At 38.7% G+C, this 22,307-nt stretch overlaps 2 protein-coding genes across 7 annotated transcripts in view; one reads left to right on the top strand and one right to left on the bottom strand.

The window, feature by feature from the left end:
* dlg2 (discs, large homolog 2 (Drosophila)) overlaps positions 1–22,307 on the bottom strand; it is a gene marked incomplete at its 5' end in the record, with an annotated part of 395,575 nt that overhangs the window by 65,617 nt on the left and 307,651 nt on the right. For 4 of the 6 annotated variants that reach the window (NM_001443107.1, NM_001012378.4, NM_001443110.1 and 1 more), the window contains 1 exon segment: positions 16,881–16,983. In NM_001443107.1, coding sequence (NP_001430036.1) covers positions 16,881–16,983 — 103 coding nt within the window. 6 annotated transcript variants of the gene reach the window in all.
* Positions 208–9,198, top strand: LOC147842119 (sterile alpha motif domain-containing protein 3-like). The gene is made up of 6 exons (XM_087270892.1): positions 208–325; positions 1,945–2,021; positions 3,259–4,239; positions 4,332–4,484; positions 4,769–4,861; positions 8,412–9,198. The coding sequence occupies exons 3-6, from the start codon at positions 3,259–3,261 to the stop codon at positions 8,712–8,714; spliced, it is 1,530 nt and encodes a 509-aa protein (XP_087127018.1). The 5' UTR covers positions 208–325; positions 1,945–2,021; the 3' UTR covers positions 8,715–9,198.

The raw sequence follows: 22,307 nt of genomic DNA, 5'->3' as shown, positions 1-22,307 counted from the left end.
TCGACGGACATTTTTAGACACTGGCTAACTTATCTGTATAATGTTTATTTAGCTAACTGTGAGGGGAGGGGTTTTGAGGCAGCGGTGGAAACATTTATTTTTACATTTACAGGTTCGTTGGCTTTTTATCCACAACTAAGCGATATTTAACGATAGATCAGTTAGCGTTAATGCTAGATAGTTGCTGATTGCTTGCAGTAAAACGCGATTTTAACCTGTTTCACTGCCTTTAGGCTTTCACCCGGTCGGCTGCAAGCGGCGTTTTTTTCTAAGAAGATCGCGGGAACGCGGCTGTTTTACGCGGTTTACCAAGCCCTATTATCTGGTAAGTTCCTTTAAGACAACGTAAGCGAATATGTGTATCTTAAGATGTATATGTGACTAAAAATGCCCTATATTAAAGCTAATTCGCCGTAAACTAGCAAAATAATAAATGTGATGTCAGTGTTCAGACTTTTCCAGTCTGTTAGGTTTCGTAAGGTAAATGTTGTTAATGTTTGCTCATTTGCAGGGAAAATAAAGATAAATTATTAGAGTTAAGTCTAAAGACAGATGAAATAATGATTTGGAAGTGCAAGTATTGTCCTTTTAGCTGTGAAAAAAGAGCACAATTGTTTAAACATTACAGGCTAAAACACGGAGGTTATACCAGAACCGAGCCTTTTCCTTGTTTACATCAGAAATGTCTGTGCACATTTAAATCATTAAATGCACTAAAAGTTCACCTATCCCGCATTCACCCAAAAACTCCAAATCAGCAACAAAGTATACCAACTAAGTTTAGTTGTCTGTCGTGTGGATTTACAGAGTCTTGTTCAGAGAGTGACTTTTTCACTCATCTGCATCGTGCACATCTAAAAGTAAATCATAAAGTCAGATGCCCTTATGAAGACTGTAATTTTGAAAGCAGTGTTTACTCCACCTTCAAAGCACACAAGAGTAAAGTACACAAACAACAGATCTCAAAGAGGTTTAAATCAGAAATTGTTGGTGACAATATTATAAGCCATGACAGTAATGCTTCACAAGAGCAGATGTCAGATGCTGATGATATTGAGGACACAGAAGAGTTGAATGAGGTAACTGAATCTGATCTGCACGATTTAGAAAAACAGCTTCAGCACAACTTGGCATCTTTACTACTAAAGATGCACACTGTTTTACACATACCAGAGAGTTCAGTGCAAGATGTGATAGAGCAGCTCTGTCAAATCAATAAGCTCTCACAACCACTTGTACAACACAGAGTCAGAGGCATATTAAACAAATATTGTGCTGACATGGATGAGACTGTTATTAAAGAGATTATCAGTGCTGTGTCAGAAAGTAACATGATGACACATTGTTCCAAAGATGGACCTTTAGGAACTGCCAAAAAAAGAGCAGCCTATGTGCGTAGAGAGTTTCCACTGGTAAATCCAATTGAATATGTTGTGGAGAAAGGCAAAAAAACTCTTGCATATGTTCCCATTGTTCCTATGCTACAGAAGTTGCTTAACAAAACTGATGTTTTAGACAAAGCTATGTCAGAGAAAGTACATGTCCCTCAGGAATTCAGATCATATGCTGATGGGCAATACTTTACTGAAAATCCATTTCTTGCAAAAGATGAGTTTACAATTGCTCTTGTACTTTACATTGATGACTTTGAAGTCGCCAATCCTCTTGGAACATCAAAGCTAAAACACAAGATGTGTGCAGTATACTGGGTTATTGCAAACATACCTTCAAAATATCGGTCAACCCTCAGCTCTATCCAACTTGCTCTACTGTGCAATACCTCCACAGTCAAGGAGTGTGGTTATGCAAAGGTTTTCCAACCTCTGATCTATGATCTAAAATTATTGGAGCAGAATGGCGTTTACCTGGAGCAACTAGGTGCAAGTGTGAAAGGTACAGTCTTGTATGTTGCAGCTGACAATCTTGCTGCCCACTCTCTTGCAGGTTTCCTGGAGAGTTTTACCGTCGACAAGTTCTGCAGATTCTGCGTGGCAAGCAGTAGAGACACTCAACAACAAGAGGTATGTTCTGGTTTCTTTCAGCTCCGAGACAAAAAGTCCCATGATAGGCAGGTGCAAGAGATCAGAGAGGACCCCGGAATGACTCGAGCTTATGGTGTGAAAGGAGCATGTCCTTTAACTGAGAATCTTGAGCACTTTCATGTGGTCAGTGGGTACCCTCCTGACATCTTGCATGATATTTTGGAAGGTATTGTTCCAGTTGAATTGTCCCTTTGCCTTACAGACCTGATAGGCAAGACTTATTTCACCCTAGATATGCTGAATCAGGCCATCAGGTATTTCAAGTACTCATTTAGTGACAAAACAGATCGACCTCAGGTTATTGGAAAGGGATTTTCCAGTAAAGGGACCATTGGTGGAAATGGCCATGAGAACTGGTGTCTCATAAGGCTCCTTCCATTTCTTATTGGTCATTGTGTCCCTGAAGGTGACAACACTTGGGAAATTCTCATGCTGCTTAAAGATATTACTGAGCTAGCTGTAGCACCAACGCATACAGAAGAGACACTTAACTTTCTGGACTGTAAGATAGCAGAGCACAGGCGCTTATTGCAGTCAACATTTCCAGAGTTTCGTTTAAGGCCAAAACATCACTTTGTGGAACATTATCCTCAGCTGGTAAGGAAATTTGGTCCCCTGTCTGAGGTTTGGACAATGCGGTTCGAGGGGAAGCATAAATTCTTTAAGAGGGTAATTCGCACTGCTCAGAACTTTAAAAATGTTGCCATGACACTTGCTACAAGACACCAGAAGGCAGTCAGTTACCATCTCGATTGTAGCTCATTTTTCAGACCATCAGTTGAGATGTCAAAGGTAACTCCAGTTTTGCTTGCCACCTTCCCTCACAGTGTGCAGACAGCAATTGCTCAAAACTTTACAACACCAGAGTCGGTGCTTGAAGCGGCATCTGTCAGTGTAGATGGAATCAAGTATCAACCAGGCATGATACTGTCTTCTGGGTCATGCTCTGGTCTCCCTGCATTCGTCCAGATTCACAAGATAGTTGCAGTTAATGTAGAGATTCTATTTGTCTGTCACAAATTGGCCGCATGGTACAGGGAGCATTTGAGATCTTACCAACTTCATTGTGATAGTGTTACTTCTATGTGTGTGTTGAAGATGTCAGATTTAAATGATGTCTTCCCATTATCAGCATACAGTGTGCAAGGAGAGCTTATGGTGACACTGAGACGATTTGTACTTTGCTAAACAGCTGTCTGTCATTTTTTTCCCCCAGATGGCCATGGAACAGAAATTAACAATGCGAGTTATCGTCTCTGAGGGAGATATAAGAAAGATGACAATGAACCCTCGACCATACATACTTGAAGATTTGATTAGCTGGCTCAAAGGCACTCTCCAAACAAATTACAATTTTACCTTACAGTACCAAGATCCTGAATTTAACAATGAATTATGCAACCTCACAGACTTGTCTGAGCTCCCAGATAAACCAACGATCAAAATCATCCCTATCATTGAGCTTGTACCAGTCCCTGGAGGTTCTGAATTATGTAGTGACACAAGCAGCCAAGCAGACACTGAGATCCTGTCCATCTCTTTGGATAGAAGTTCTCAGTGGCCAGAGGTATTTGAAATTCCAAAATTTCAAGTCGATGTAGAGTATAGACTACGCCAAGGTAACCTGCAGTATCTCAGGGATGCAACCTTTCTTAAAGTCACAAAAGAACTAAAGCATGACATACTCGAGAAATTGGCTGAGACCATGTATGCATTTAAAGCATACCCAACGAAGGAAGATTTTGAGACTGTTGCTAAGGCTTTAGTGCAAACACACCCATGCCTTAAAGAAACCGGGTCACCCTCTGGCTGGAACGGTTGGAAAAATAGCCTTAAGTTTAAAATGGGTAATTATAGAACCAAAATGCGGCAGCTGGGTCGACTTGATGTTACTGTCAATGGTGGCAAGCGAGGAAGTGGCACTACAAATGGCGATCCTCCCAACACACAGATCAAGAAGCCAAAGAAAGGGGAAATAAATTTCCTGCCTGATTTTCCAGAGGGGATGAATGACCAGAACATGGAAGTAGCTCGTGAGGTTCTGGTCAATGAAATGATGAAGACAAAGCCAATGGAATCCCTGGTTAAGAAAGAGATGGATGTGACGTTTGCTTTTCGCAGAAAGGAGATTGTCAACGAGAAGCCTGCCATCAGCCAGGTGGTGCATCGTTGGCCAGCTCTTTTTACAGAAAATCAGGTTTGTGTTAAGTGTCTACATATCATGTAGTGTTGAGTGTGTCAGATTAAACAGTGTGAACATTGACTGATGCATTGTTTGACATGTTTCAGGTTTATTATGAATTTGGCAGAGTGGTAGGGAAAAATCTCAGAGAAAACTTCTTGGATGCACTTGACCATTTGTCTCCAAGCCTCATGGACCTCTTCAAAAAGAAGAAAGGACTTACAGGTCAGCTTTTGGCTGAACTTTTATGCCAGACAAAGGTAATTTAACATACCTACATCAGTCCTGTTTTCCTATGAAGCTTTTCCTTCTTATCCTTTTTGTTTCTTGTCTAATTTTTCTTCCCCCCCCCCTCTTTTCTCTTCTCTATTTCTCCCTCTTCTATTCATTTTCTACACATTTTTTTTACCTCTGCATTCTCTATTCTCATAATTTTATCTACTATTTCCGTTTTTTTTTTTTCCTTAATCTCTTCTTGTCATTTCTTGTAAATTACAGTCAGTGTCATTATAAAGTGTTTTATTCAATGTTCACTATCGTCTAGACAACTGAGCCAACAGACGTCAGATGCCTTTGTCTTCGGGGACTGCCGGTCATCTTGGGCGATGATCCTTCTGCTTTCTTCAAGGCCTGCTTTGTAAGTAAATTAATTTTTTATATGTTGCAGATGCATATGAGGGGCTGTGCAAGCCATAATTCATTCTGGCACTCTCACACACACACACACACACACACACACACACACACACACACACACACACACACACACAAACACATTCTCCTCTCACACACATGAGTTCTCCTCTCACACACACGTATACTTGTATTCTCTTCTTACACCCACATTATCTTCTCACACACACGTATTCTCCTCTCACACACACGTTCTCTTCACACACACGTTCTCTTCTCTCACACACACGTGTTCTCCTCTCACACACACGTTCTCTCACACACACACACACACACACACACACACACACACACACACACACACACACACACACACACACACACACACACACACACACGTGTTCTCCTCTTACACACACACACACACACACACACACACACGTGTTCTCCTCTCTCACACACACGTGTTCTCCTCTCACACACACACACGTTCTCCTCACACACACACACACGTGTTCTCCTCTCACACACACACACGTGTTCTCCTCTCTCTCACACACACGTTCTCTTCTCTCACACACACGTGTTCTCCTCTCACACACACATGTTCTCTCACACACACACACACACACACACACACACACACACACACACACACACACACACACACACACACGTGTTCTCTTCTTACACACACACACACACACACACACACACACACACACACGTGTTCTCCTCTCACACACACGTGTTCTCCTCTCACACACACATGTTCTCTCACACACACACACACACACACACACACACACACACACACACACACACACACACACACACACACACACGTGTTCTCTTCTTACACACACACACACACACACACACACACACACACACACACACGTGTTCTCCTCTCACACACACACGTTCTCCTCTCACACACACGTGTTCTCTTCTCACACACACGTTTTCCTCTCACACACACACACACACACACACACGTGTTCTCCTCTCTCACACACATTCTCCTCTCTCTCACACACACACACACACACACACACACACGTGTTCTCCTCTTTCTCTCACACACTTTCTCCTCTCTCTCTCACACACACACGTTCTCCTCTCTTTCTCACACACACACGTTCTCCTCTCTCTCACACACACGTGTTCTCCTGTCACACACACGTGTTCTCCTCTCACACACACACACACACACACATGTTCTCCTCTCTCTCACACACACACACACGTGTTCTCCTCTCTCACACACACGTGTTCTCCTCTCTCTCACACACACACGTTCTCCTCTCTCTCACACACACACGTTCTCCTCTCTCTCACACACACACGTTCTCCTCTCTCTCACACACACACACACACGTGTTCTCCTCTCACACACACACACACATGTTCTCCTCTCTCTCTCACACACACACACACACGTGTTCTCCTCTCTCACACACACGTGTTCTCCTCTCTCACACACACGTGTTCTCCTCTCTCTCACACACACACGTTCTCCTCTCTCTCACACACACACACGTTCTCCTCTCTCACACACACACACACACGTGTTCTCCTCTCTCACACACACGTGTTCTCCTCTCTCTCACACACACACGTTCTCCTCTCTCACACACACACACACACACACGTGTTCTCCTCTCACACACACACACGTGTTCTCCTCTCTCTCACACACACGTTCTCCTCTCTCTCACACACACACACGTGTTCTCCTCTCTCTCACACACACGTGTTCTCCTCTCTCTCACACACACGTGTTCTCCCCTCTCACACACACACACACACACACACACACGTGTTCTCCTCTCACACACACACGTGTTCTCCTCTCACACACACGCATTCTCCTCTCTCACACACACGTGTTGTCTCACACACACACACACACACACGTGTTCTCCTCTCACACACACGTTCTCCTCTCACACACACACACACACACACGTGTTCTCCTCTCACACACACGCGTTCTCCTCTCTCACACACACGTGTTGTCTCACACACACACACACACGTGTTCTCCTCTCACACACACGTTCTCCTCTCACACACACGCGTTCTCCTCTCTCACACACACACACACACGTGTTGTCTCACACACACACACACACGTTCTCCTCTCACACACACGTTCTTCTCTCACACACACACACACACACGTTCTCCTCTCACACACACGTTCTCCTCTCACACACACACACACACACACGTGTTCTCCTCTCACACACACGCGTTCTCCTCTCTCACACACACGTGTTGTCTCACACACACACACACACGTGTTCTCCTCTCACACACACGTTCTCCTCTCACACACACGTGTTCTCCTCTCACACGCACGCGTTCTCCTCTCACACACACGTTCTCCTCTCACACACACACACACACGTGTTCTCCTCTCACACACACGCGTTCTCCTCTCACACACACGCGTTCTCCTCTCTCACACACGTTCTCCTCTCACACACACACACACACACGTGTTCTCCACTCACACACACGCGTTCTCCTCTCTCACACACACGTGTTGTCTCACACACACACACACGTTCTCCTCTCACACACACACACACACACACACACACACACGTGTTCTCCTCTCACACACACGCGTTCTCCTCTCTCACACACACACGTGTTGTCTCACACACACACACACACGTTCTCCTCTCACACACACGTTCTCCTCTCTCACACACACACACACACACACACACGTGTTCTCCTCTCACACACACGCGTTCTCCTCTCTCACACACACGTGTTGTCTCACACACACACACACACACACACACACACACACACACACACACACGTGTTCTCCTCTCACACACACGTTCTCCTCTCACACACACGTGTTCTCCTCTCACACACACGCGTTCTCCTCTCTCACACACACACGTGTTGTCTCACACACACACACACGTTCTCCTCTCACACACACGTTCTCCTCTCACACACACACACACACACACACACACACACGTGTTCTCCTCTCACACACACGTTCTCCTCTCACACACACACACACACACACACACACACGTGTTCTCCTCTCACACACACACACGTGTTCTCCTCTCACACACACACACGTGTTCTTCTCTCACACACTCACACGTGTTGTCTCACACACACACACACACACACACACACACACACACACACGTGTTCTCATCTCACACACACACGTGTTGTCTCACACACACACACACACACACACACACACACGTGTGTTCTCCTCTCACACACATATTCTCCTCTTGAAAACCTAAAATTGTCTGTAGGTTTAACCAAGCAATTAACTGAAAAAACTTGGCTGAAAAATTTGGGTTCAGTTAACATTAAATATTTTGCTGTAATTGTACAGTGAAAAGGAAGCTGAACAAGCCAGGCATCATATCTTGTATGAACAGAGTGTCTTTTACTATATGTCAGTGTACAGTGTTTCTTCTTAGGGTATTTTTTTGTGAACATTTCGAAAATGTGGTAACTAACACATGATTGTACATTTGTTTCTCTGCAAGGACACAGCTGACAATGACATGTACAAGCAAACTCCAGTGGGATTGCTTTTCATCGGTGAAGAGAAACTTAAGCTGAACCCGTCCAAAGTGGGAATCATCTTGGAAGGGAATGTGGTGATGGATGACCTGGCCAACCTTCCTCAGGCCTTCTGTGTACTTTTTGGACTGATATATGCCCTGCACCTGGACTATCCCAGATACGTGAAAAACACTTTTTGCTTTGTTCAGCAGGTGATGTTTAACCTGGGTAAAAGTGAGCTGGCACCCAAAATTCAGACTCTGAAAAACCAACTTGCAGTGTAAAGAGGTGTTGTTACACTATTTCTCCAGATATGAGAAATATTGTTTGTTCTTTTAGAAAAGCAACATGTTTGCACTGTTATGCCCGTTTTGTATTTTATGTTATTGGATTGGCACTGATATATCTAGTTTCATTCAGATTAACAAACTGTGAAAAAGTCAGTTTGCAGTGTAAAGTGCTGTTCCTAACTCATTGCACTACTGCTCCAGATAACAGGTGCCTAATTTTTTTTTCTTTTAGGAAAATGTTGTTTGCACTGTTATGCACTTTTTCTATTTTATATTATTGAATTGGCACTGATATGTCTGATTTCATTCAGATTAACAAACCATAAACTGAGGAAAATTACTTTGCAGTGTTAAGTGGTGTTCTGAATCGTTGCACCTGATACCAGGTGCCTAGTTTTATGTGCTTTTAGAAAAAAAATCTGTTATGTGTATGTTCACAATAAAGCATTTTACCCCTAACCAGGGTGTTTTCAACAAATGTTTCATCTGATTTCTTGATCTGAATAAGTATTTATAATGCACCAGATTAAAAACTGAAATAATAATTTAATGATAATAACTGAACTGAATAAGTAATATACAACTAGGTATTTGGTACATTATACTTAAGATATTAAGTGTATTAATTGTGCAAAGAAGTTAACTTGGCAAAACATGTCGAGTTAAATCAATTTTGAATTGAGTGTAATTTACTTAACATTTTCAGTTAAACGTACTTAGGTTTTCATTACACATTACTTATTTTTTTAAGGCAACCGGTTTCCTCAAATTTTTTAAGTAAATTCAACTTATCCGGGTTTACAGTGTGGAGAAAGTATTATTTGTTTTATTTCGGCTAGAATAAAATCAGTTTTTAATTTTTCAAACACCATTTTTAGGTTATTATTATAAGCCCCTTTAGGCAATTTTTTTCTTCGATAGTCTACAGAACAAACCATCGTTATACAATAACTTGCCTAATTACCCTAACCTACCTAGTTAACATAATTAACCTAGTTAAGCCTTTAAATGTCACTTTAAGCTGTATAGAAGTGTCTTGAAAAGTAGAAATATAATAATAGTCAAATTTTATGTACTGTCATCATGAAAAAGATTAAATACATCAATTATTTAAAATGAGTTATTAAAACTATCATGTTTAGAAATGTTTAGAAAAAATCTTCTCTCCATTAAACAGAAATTGGGGAAAAAAATAAACAGGGAGGCTAATAATTCAGGGGGGCTAACAATTCTGACTTCAACAGTATAAATGTTGATTTGAATAGTTTATTAATCGTTTACTATCTCATTCTGAATGATTCTAAAAGCCATCAACTACTCTGAAACACAAATGGTTTGTAAATAATGCAATACTGATTTTAGTAATGAACAATTTATAAGTCAAAGTATGAAAACACAATCATTTAAATGTGCTTTTAAGTAAAGAATACAGCATTTGTAGCTGCAGTTATAAACTGCTCACTAACATCTATTAATGTAGAGTTAATGCTTAACAAATGATGAATGAACTATTTGCTAATAATTAATAGATGATTCATATTGTGCAGATATTATAGTGTTACGGACATGTTTCAAGTTTTCACTGCATTTTTCATTAATCAAATGCAGCCTTGTTGAACAAACAAAAGAAAAATTTAACTCATATCATCCACTATACAATCTATTTACCGATTATGCACCTAATTTGTCCATTTATCAACAAAAGAAAAGTGAATGTTCTAAAATGTCTTGATTCTTCAGCATTAATATTTACACATGTATGCACTGTACAGCAGCCGTCTGCCGTCTGTGTTAGACAGGCGGGTTAGAGCTGAAAACAAACACAACAGGAGTTTATCGAGTGAGGCAGCAGGCAGGGGAAACACAGGATGCACAAAGGATTATCAGGAGAGCAAGGTCTCTCTCTGTCCCTTCCCCTAAATGAAAGGCCCATGGTCAGAGCCGCCACTGGGGCAAGAAAGAGACCACGATCCTCAGCCAGACTGCAGAGAGTTAGACAGAAGCTGAGCCCTACAGACCCACTGATCAGTATAATGACTGGATTGCTCACTGCGTTCTAAACTGCTGTATTGAAGTCACCGGAAATGTTCAAGCGGCCATGTTGGTATTACTAAACAGGACAGGCTCCAATGCTTGTATTCTAGTGCTTGTATTCCTATTCAAATATAAGCCACTGAGAAGCTTGCTGGTTTAAAGGAATAGTTCACACAAACAACCGATAATTCAGTCATCATTCCCTCACCCTTTTGAGCCCAAAAGAAGTTTGTTTGAAGAGAGCTGGAAACCTGTATCCATTGAATTCATTAGTATTTGTTTTATTATGCTAGAAGTCAATGGTTACAGGTTTTCAGCTTCCTTCAGAATACTTTTTAGTGTTCTACAGAAAAAACAAACTCATAAAGATCCACGAGGGTCTACTGCATCACAGGAAGCATTTAAGGGAGAGTGAATTGAGTGTAAATTTTCATTTTTGAGTGAACTATGCCTTTAAGATGAAGTTTTCCAAATCTGTTTATAGGCTAAGTTTAGGCTAATGAAGTTATTTATGATCACATTTTAAGATGTTTTATTTTTTTTTTTAAGCAAGGAGTAGCACCTATTGGAAAAAGATTATAAAATAACTTAATCTACTTAGTGTCCAATCACTTTTCCACCACCTTTCATGAAGCCATATAACACTTGAATAGACCATGAAGAACCTGCTAGCTATTATGTCTGATTATTAAAGGTCTAAATTAATATTAGTTTGCTAGGAAATGTTACGGCATGTTGCCTTGGAAAATAACCAAAGAAAAAAAAACTATTTAAATAATCAATGTATTTTACATTGATTATCAATGTATTAGTATTAAAATTGAGTGAACAAACAGCTGTACAAATCACAAAATAATAATAATAATAATAATAATGATAATAATAATGATAATAATAATGATAATGATAATAATAATAAAATAAATAAAAATGTTAACATGTTCCAAACAGGATAAATCACCCTACTAAGGGCACTTTAAAGAGTTCACACTTGATTGTGATTGCTTGCTAATGATTGATTATAAAGCGAGTTTGACATGCTGTCCTGGGAGAGACCCCTGAGCTCATAAGATTCTCAAACCCGGGGCTCCCTCCCATTTGCAAGGCGAGAGGGGAGTTTCAGCTCAGGTAGATCTCAAGAACTCCCCTGCTGTAGTTGCTAATGAACAGATAGTGATTGCTCTTAAGAGATTTGCTCTTAACTACTTACTAGGTGCATGTCTATGGTGGCAATTTGGATTAATCAATTAACTTAAGTTGCATGTTTTAGGACAGTGGGAGGAAACCGGAGATCCCGGGGGAAACCCACGTGAGCAAGGAGAGAACATTTAAACTCCGCACAGAAATTTCGGCTGGCTTGGTAAGCATTAGAACCAGTGACATTCTTGCTGTGAGGCAACAGTGCTAACCACTGGGCCACCTTGCCACCCATCTAGGAAAGGAGGAGGAGTAGGGGTGGAAGGGGGGATTCTTCAAAACACAGATGGCTGTTATATGGAAACTAGGGTATTTATAGTGGGTTAGGAATCATCTGATTGGTGAATCTTAAATTAAATAATGCGGGACCAGCTGCAAACAATTATAAGCACGTGATCCTCTCGAAATTAGTTTAGATAAATAGATAAATAATATAGAATATAAATAAATAGATAAATGAATAAATAAATAAAGGTGCAGCCAGTCGTTTCGAGTGTGTTTTTTTAAGTGTGTGTAAACCAGCAGACAAATGATGTGATGAAGACACACCTGCTAGTCATCTCATTAAGATGATGCAGAAGTGTTTTCCAATTTTTATACATTCTTTTTACCCCTACACTTTATTCAACTCTGAAAACTGGACTGACACAGTTTCAATTTACTATAATCTTCTATCTTAGGCTGCTTTGACAAAATCTACATTGTAATAGTGCTATAGAAATAAAGATGAATTTAACTGAATTCCTTCAAAGCTGCAACTTCGGAGATTTGAGCTCTTCCGAATAGAACGCATTGACTATTGAGTACTCAACTGTTTTCATTGTTTAAACATAATAAAATAATGCAATACTACCACCTGCTGTTAACCAAGACCAAATACATCCTTCATTCATTCTGCACAATCTTCTACTAATGTCTACTAATCACTTTGTGATGTTTACAATACGTTAGTTAATTTAGAAGACAAAGTGAGCATAGAAGAGAATACCAATATGGCGGCAAAGTGGCTCCGCTTTTTATGTAGTCCTGAGCAATCCAGTTCTATAATACAAATCAGTGTTCAAATCTAAGCATAACTTCCAAAGCCTAACGGGAAGGAGTGAGATAGGAAGTGTGAATCTGTCTCTCTGTGCAGTCTGTCTGTGTGGCGCTGTTCTTGACCCTGGTGCTGATCGCATGGCACAAACCTGCAGTTGGTGGCGGGGCCCGCCGTGGGGAGCACAGGGCAAGTTCTGACGGGTGAAAAAAGAGAGGACATATCAGTAAATACCTGACCACGCTGCCACATCTGTCTCTCTTACGTTATCACAGACTGTATGAGCACACACCGGCAGCTCATGCTAACCGCGCCTCCTAAACTGAGAATATGGTTTCTTGTGTTCTGTCTGTGGTGCCGCAATTTAAAGGTGAAGTGCGTCATTTCTTGGTGCCCCTAGTGGCCATAAATGGAATTGGTAAAGCATCTGCAAATAGACCGCAGAAGCATTGCTGCACTTCCAGTTCCATAATTAGCCAAAGAGTGTTTTTGTATTTTTTTATTTTTTTATTTAAATGAATAAATTTTTATTCATATAGATATTTTCATGTTTTATTCTGTGTTATAATACACACCAGTTAAACTGGCCAAAGTATTGTCCAAGTTCTAACATGTTTTGAAAATGGAGTTTGCTAACTAGAGGCTAAATAGGACTACAGAGTTTTCCGGGGACATTAAAAGAGTCATTATATGATTTGAATACTTAATTTAATGTGTAATAATGTTGTTTGAGTTTGAAAAAGGTCTCTTATAAAGCCCAAAGTCCTTTCCCAGATGAATTACTCTGGTAAGCATTGCTGTTTCTGAACTTTCTCAATACCCTGATTGTAGTTTTCTTCTGCTAAAGAACAAAGTACTTCTCTTGAAGTAGTTTGAGGGGATAGTTCATCCCAAAATTAAGATTGTCATCCTTTACTCTTTCTTCACTTATTCCAAACCTGTTTGAAAAAAAAAAAAAAAAAAAAAAAAAATATATATATATATATATATATATATATATATATATATATATATATATATATATATATATATATATATATATATATATATATATTGATTTATTTATTTTTTTGGGGGGGGTAAACTATCCCTTTAAACCCTACATTTAAATAATTTCTGCACAAGGCAAGAGCAAAAGGGCTGACTGGATTAGTAGTGTTTATGTCCAAGAGATGACTTGTTTACAGATTATAGTATGTGATTATGTGATTATAGTGTGATGCTGCTGCCTTCAATGATATTGACCAAATATGTGAACAAATGATCTGAAGTGAAGCAAAGATTTCCTGTTCTCAGAGACCAAAGAACATTGTGTAGGGACCCAGTCAAACGAAAGATGATTCTTCACGATTTTCTTTCTGAATCAGGTGCAAATAAATTCCAAAATATGCAGAGCGCTTGAGTGAGAAGACTAGAATTCAGAACCACTACAATAAAGTCCTGTGACTATATTTTGTTTATAGTCGAAATTGTAGCCTTTTACTTAGGCCTATTGTTTTTAGGCCTTGCTTATTGCTGTGCTTCATTGACCAAACAAGTAAAAATCATAATCTTTTGTTGCTCTTTTTTTATATTAAAAAAATTCAATGATAAAATAAAACAATGATAGTGGGAAATAAAATGCATGCAATAAGTTCCATCCTGCAGGATGTTGTGCCAGAAGCCACCATGTCACATTACTAAAACCTAACATCAACAAGCTGGTACTGCTAAGATGCACAGAATTTTTCTTAAAATACAAAATTCTGGTAACTCTTAAAGAGTTTGCAATAACTATAGGTGCTACTCCTTCTGGATTATACATGCTTTTTAAAAACAATACAGTATCACTAGGAACCGTTACCATTCCAGAACCAGCTAATACGTCTATTGGGGAAATTTGTTTTGCTCTAAAGAAAAATAAAAACTATAAAATAAGAGCCCTGCTCCATGAAAATATTGTCTTTACCACTCCTGCTATCTCACGCTGTAACGGTCTTTTAGTTCATTTAAACCGTGAAATTTGATGGTCTATACAGCAAAAGCTTTTTCCTTTCTAATAACGAAAAGGAAATACCTTTAAATTATTACATAACATTTAGTTTATCCAGTCAAAAACGTCTTAAAGAAAATATCTGGATCAGACTTTGATACAAATTGCTCCTTTTGTCAGAATAACCCTGAAACTCTTCCACACTTCTTTTGGTCATGCAACTATGTGTTACAATTTTGGCAAGATGTTAATTTATTTATCTCAAATATTACTTAATTATTAAATTTTTCTGTGAGTCCAAAAGTAATTATAATTAAATAAATTATTTTCAACATCTGGCAACGCAGTGGCGCAGTAGGTAGTGCTGTCGCCTCACAGCAAGGTTCGAGCCTTGCCTCAGTTGGCGTTTCTGTGTGGAGTTTGCAATTTCTCCCTGAGTTTGCGTGGGTTTCCTCTGGGTGCTCCGGTTTCCCCCACAGTCAAAAGACATGCGGTACAGGTGAATAAGGCTAAATTGTCCATAGTGTATGAGTGTGTGTGTGAATGAGTGTGTGAGGAAGTTTCCCAGAGACGGGTTGCGGCTGGAATGGCATCCGCTAAAAAATGTGCTGAAAAAGTTGGCGGTTCATTCCGCGGTGTCGACCCCGGATTAATAAAGGGACTAAGCCGAAAAGAAAATGAATGAATGGATGATTTTTAACATCTGCTTTATAATAAACCTTATTTCTTTTTATGCAGATTTTACATTCCTATATGTACATTTTCAAAGTGTAAGTCAGTATTTATATCATTCATACAAGAGATTAAAAATTACTTATAATTCCAGATTCACTGAACAAGAAAGCACTCAAAAACATACACAATTTAAACAACCTTTAATATGTATAATCTATTCAATCTTTAAACTGCTGTTATCATATTATTTTGCCCTCTTCACTCTCAATTTCTCTTCTATTATATATCTATCCTCAGATTAGATGAACTATAGATATCTCTTTAATTTTTGTTTGAATTCAGTTTTTTTTTTATCTTGTTACTCATTCTTTGTTGGCACCACTGTAAATAATCTAATGATTATTATTATAAATGATGGGTACCAAATATATTTTTCTGTTTTAAAATAAATGTTAAAAAAACGTAAGTTAAGCTGATTAGCATGTGCTAGTTGACCCCTGCTGAAAAACTCTAAAACTACACCATCAACAAATGATCATATTCTGTTACAAAACAAACACTTGGCAAGCATGATTTTGTATTGGGGGGTTATAAAAAAGCGATAGAAATGTTATAAGGTTCTGCCTGTGCTCACCAAGGCTGCATTTATTTGATCTTATATACAATATTACAGTTATTTACTGATGCGATTCTAAGCTGAAAATCTATCGTCACCACTTCAGTCTTTAGATCCTCAAAAAAGCATTCTAATATACTGATTTCGGCAAAAGGAATGTTTCAGAAATGGAGATTGATCGGTGCTAAAAATGGTTGTGATGTTTTTTCTTTGTGTAAAAAAGACTACTTTCAGTGTCCGCATGAAGCTAGCACAGCACAAAGTATAGCCACAACAAAAACATGACACACTTCACCTTTAAGTAAGATAAGCCAGTGAAAACATTCTCAGATCCGAGTCTACAGTGATGCGTCCCATGTCGTCTGAATGGGTCACTTGAGTCCAGAGCAGCCACAGCCTCAATCTGACACTTATCAAACATGGCACCTCAACACTCCGAGGGCACATGCGCTGTTATTCTGTAAGAGTCAGGAGGAATAATGCGCGCGCCGGGCTGGACTTGGCCCAAAAACGTCTGGGTGAGTTGTGTTTCTTCCCTGCCTGCAGCTAAAGATGACCTCTGCGTTCTGTGAGAATCATGTGGGCTTCAGTGCCAGTGTTTGGTCAGGAGGAGCTGATGGACACACTCACCCTCGGGCCGGTACTGGGCGATGATGGTTACCGTCTGCCCTGCTCCCTTCAGCGCTGCCGCGGCTTGTTCGTGAGTGGCACCTCGCAGATCGATTCCATTGACCTAAAAGCAATCACAACCAAGATCGGAACAGAGTTTAAAGGTCTCCTATTTTACCCCTTTTACAAGATGTTAGATAAGTCTTTGGTGTCTCCAGAATTTGTTTGTAAAGTTTCAGGTCAAAATACCCATCAGATTAGTTATTTATTATACAATGTAAAATATGCCCATTTTGTGCTCATATCAAAGAGTAGCTGTTTTTGCAGCCTGTGCCTTTAAATGCAAATGAGCTGGTTCTCCCCGCCCACCGTTCCCACATGTGTTTTTTAAACTTAGGACAGATCTTTTAATCCTAGTTTCTTTGCAAATCCTGTTCTGTGGACATGTTTATACACTTTACTATGGTGACATGTAAATAAGCACCTGTCAATCAATTTGATGGGCGGGGAAAAACCACACTCCTAAGTCACGTTACAGTTGGCCTCAAAGTTAATGGGATTTGGATCATATTTTAGCATCAGGAAATTCAAAAATAGAGACTTGTTGTGTTTATGTCACTCCAGTATGACTGTGGACACACCACACCTACACACAGCTTTGTCAAAGCAGCTTCCAAAAGTGGATTTTGTATTACAAGTGCCCTTTATTTGCTTTTGAAGTTTCATCAAAAACACATGTTAAAGAAATGATTAATGATTGTTTCTCATTGCTAATCCTACAGGGCTCTATTTGCACTGGTTGCACCAGTGCGCCCCAAATTGTTTTCTAAGGTGCACCAGAATAAAATTTAGATGCACCCATTTTTTTTTACCGCATCACAATTAACAACACAGTTAAAAATACCATACCATAGATTTAACATACAGTTCTCATTTAAGATGCCATATTGTCCCATCCAGTAAAACACTCAAACACACAAAATAAACCAATCATGAGCTGTTTGTATATTGAGGCTTTTATGTTCATGTCTAAGTGCTAGTTTCAACAAGCGGTTTATGAAAGACGATTGGTCTTCACATTTACGTCAATTTGTGCACATTTCACATAGGAATAATTAACCTCCACTCTATAAGTAATATAATCGGAAACAAAGTTAATATGACAACATTTTCTGGAATCCTTTCAAGAGGTGGATTGTCCAAACGGTTGCCGCCAAACCCCGTTATTATAGCTCATTACCGAAAAGTTGACCTGATACCAACTCTCCTTGACACTCAGGGCCCTATCATACATCCGGCTCAATGTGGCGCAAGGCATGACGCAATTGTTGTTTGCTAGTTTCAGCTTGGCGTAAGAGTTTTTAAAGTTTACTGCCACGCTGTTTAAATAGCAAATGCATTTGCGCTCATATGTGCACACATAGGCGTTCTGGTCTAAAAAAGGAGGCGTGTTGAGGCGCATTGCTGGCGCGTTGCTATTTTGAGAAACTATAATAGACTGTTTAATAGATCAGATCAAAGCTGGTCTACAGTCCAGTGCAGAGCGTGTTAGTTGTGCGCTTTGCTTACGCACTGCTTAATACACACAGGATGTACAGCAATATGCAAATATATTTACATATGAAAAAGAATTAAAGGATTAAATATCACAAAAATTAATATTTTCTATCCTAAATATAAAAACCATACTTTCATGCCTTCTTCATTTCGGGGGGCTTTTTCAGTTTCATTTATTTATTTTTTTTCCGCTTAGTCACTTTATTAAAATATATTAATATATATTAATATATTTTATCTGGGGTCACCACAGCGGAAGTAACCGCCAACTTATCCAGCATTTGTTTTACGCAGCGGATGCCCTTCCAGCCACAACCTATCACTGGGAAGGCTTTTTCAGTTTATTCATAACAATTTTCTTTTGTATAATGTTATAATTATTAGCAGTATTATTTATTATGTGCAGATTTATATTTGTTTGATTAAAAACAAGCTTAGATTTGTCCACCTGTCAGGTTTTAGACTACATGGTGCACAGCATGTGTATTTGGATATAACTGTTTTTTGACCACACTTTGTTATTATTGTTCATTTATTTGTTTGCTGGAAATTAGAAATGAATTTAGAAATAGTTTTGAAACAAATCTTTGTGCTAAACAAACGAAATTTATTATTTATAGGCTAATGGATGTCTGTGCACACAACACGTTTCCCTATCCATGAGAGTGAAAGTGAAAGTAAAATATGAAGAGGCTTATCTCTCATTCTTGCCTGTAGATGCTTTGTTTAACTGTTTTCTCTCTAGTGAAACGCTCGATTTTACCACTGACGAAGTCTGTCATGTAAATATCAAATGCGCTATGGTGCGACTCTTGAATGAGAGATGAGACTCTGATTGGTTTATTCTCAAAATACACCTATAACTCATTAAGAGAATAAGCTCAACCAACCCTGTTAGACCATGTACCAATGCGCAAAGCGGATTTTTCCGTCCTTAAAATAGCAAAAGTGGATTCTGACACGCCCTTAATGCTTTTGCGCCTTGCACTTTGCTCATGGATCATCAAAATAGAGCCCTCACAGTCTAAAATGCGCCGTACCACTCTAGCCAGAGTTTACCGTCGGCTGCCATTGAAAATGAATGACTTCTGGGTACACTGACATTCTTGTCAACGATAGTTTTAAAAAAAAAAAAATTAAAAATGTGAATTCATTTATTTATTTGATCAAAAATAAAATAAAATAATATAGTAATATTGTGAAATATAATTCAAAGCTTAATTTACTCCAGTTTCTAGTGTCACGTGAGTCTTAAGACATCATTATAACATATAAATTAAATATAAATAATACATAAAAAATTTTTAATATATAAAAAAATAACATATAATAACAAAAAACATGGGGCTAGCACTGTCACATCACAGCAAGAAGTTTGCTGGTTCAATTCTCGGCTGGGCCAGGTGGCATTTCTGTGTGGAGTTTGCATGTTCTCCCTGTGTGCGTGTAGGTTTCCTCCGGGTGCTCCGGTTTCCCCCACAGTCCAAAGACCTGCATTATAGGTGAATTGATTAAACTAAATTGGTCTTAGTTTATGTGTGTGAATGAGTGTTTATGGATGTTTCCCAGTACTGGGTTGCAGCTGGAAGGGTATCCTCTGTTTAAAACATATGCTGGTAAGTTGGCAGTTCATTCCGCTGTGGCGACCTGATGAATAAAGGGACTAAGCCAAAGGAAAATTAATGAAGGAATGAATTTAAATATATAATCACAGCCTTGGTGAGCGTAATAGGCTACTTTTAAAAACACAAGAAAAGTCCTACTGATCCCAAACATTTGACCTGTGGTGTAAGTATACCTTAAGCCTGCAATCCTGTCAGTATTAAAGCTCTCTGTTGAATTTCTATTTAAAATTGGTTAACTTTTAGAACATTCGCTTGCTGCAGAGAAGCCTGGAGTGATCTGGCGCTAGAAAGGCCTACTGTGATCCAGACGGCGTTTGAAAATCCTACAGTGGAGGATCAGTGGGCGGCAAAAGCCTGTAGGCCAAAGTCTGCAACAACTGGACCACAAAGTAATCAGCGAGCTCCTCCAAAATATGACTTTAGCTATGCTGTGTGCATCATAAGCTCTGTCTGTGATCCAAACTGTGGCATTTAAAGATCAAGCAGGCTGAGACGGGTTGTATTTTACTGACACATAAACCTGAGGCAGGTGTTGTAGTCAAACGTTGTTAAAGTAACAGTATATCTCCCAAAAAAAGCAATGTTAAAGGATCAGTTTACACTCAGTAAGGAGTAGAATTCAGACTTTTTGACTTCAGTAAGACAATGAAGATTTTTTTGCTGAAATTGTGGTCTTTGCTGATTTATTTATTTATTTATTCATTTATTTTTTTGAAAAAAATTTTTTTTGAATTTTTTATTAGAATATGCAAAAATCATACAAATACAAGAAAACGTCAACAAATAACAAATACAAAGCAACGAAACAAAAACAAAACAACAACAACAACAATATAGTCATGTACTGGTATGTGCGTGAGTGTGTGCGTGTGAGTGTGTGTATGCATGTAAAGGTAACTTGGTGGACAGGTCTTTGCTGATTTATAAAATACAAGCAAACAAACAAACAACGAGAAAGAAAAATTAATCAATTTATATATTTTTCAAATACTCTCGCTCTTAAAATTAATTTGCAGATTATAAATATACAAGAACCACAGTTTAACAGCAAATAAACCAAAATGTTGTTTTACATTATTGACTATTTCTTAAAAAAGTGCAATCATTTGTCTTTGTTAAAATTTTTTGCATATTCATGAATTGATAATAATTGCGAGAAATATGCATAAAATTACTGATCATAAATACATACTTTAATTACTGTTTATATAATCTCAGTATCTCCCCCTTATTGGACACTTTTATTTGTGGAATAAATAAATCATGTCTGACAACCAATTTTGTGCATGTACAAACCTTTTTTTTAAAAGAAGGCAACAGCTTATTATTCAAAGGTTTAAGGTCGTAAAGTTTTTTATTTTTTTTATTTAAATTAATATAACATTAATCAAAAACACAAAAATATTGTAAAATATTACTGCAAATCTACTACATTTTAGAATGTTATTAAGAACAGAAACTTCAGTATTATTAATCTGATCTTGAATATCACAAAATCCTAAAAGTCTCGATTTTATCAAATAAATCATTCTCAATGCTTAATCAAAAAACATTGTGACTACTCTTTAGCTAGCATCATGCTAAACAAGGAGGTTATCCTAAAAGAGTAGCCTACTAATTGTAAATATACAAATTAAGGTTACATTTTCATTTTAATGTGTCCTTGCTACAGTGTAGCTTTTCATGCATTACTGGGTATTAATAATTAACTAAATGCACTAACTATATGTCTACAGCATAACGTTGGTATGTGAGGATACGGTTAGTACCATGTAACTGTGTAAAGTTAATTGTACAGTCAGATATTTTCAAGCTTTAAAGGGGTGGTCCAGAGTGTATTTTTAAGGCTTGGTTGTGTTTATAAGATGTAATGTGTGCTCATGCTTCATTTGTAGAAAATCAAGTTATTTTTTCATATATCTTACTTTGATTATGTACAGTTACTCAGCTAATATGAAAACGCCTGTCATATCTCCTAGTTCCTCCGAAAGACCGTGCTCTGATTGGTCAGCTAACATAATGTGCTGTGATTCGTGGATCGACTCCACGTCACCAGGAACATGTCATGCCTCTAATAGCACGTGCTGTGCCTCTGCTGTGTATATCCTGTCAGTCAGAGTAGCTAGCCATATCAGTTTGAGCCTGAATCAGACAGAAAATGAAGAGGAAACAGCTGAACCTCATACCTGCTCTCTAAAATAAAATCTGCTAAGTGTCTTTCACATACATTCTGGTTATAAGCATGTGCAAGTAATATAAAGTGTTC

The sequence above is a fragment of the Danio rerio genome, chromosome 10 (assembly GCF_052040795.2).
Source record: "Danio rerio strain M-AB ecotype USA chromosome 10, GRCz13ab, whole genome shotgun sequence".
In the NCBI taxonomy this organism is placed as follows: Eukaryota; Metazoa; Chordata; class Actinopteri; order Cypriniformes; family Danionidae; genus Danio; species Danio rerio.
The sequence above is the reverse complement of the archived record's forward strand: the minus strand, read 5'-3'. Positions and strand labels throughout refer to the sequence as shown.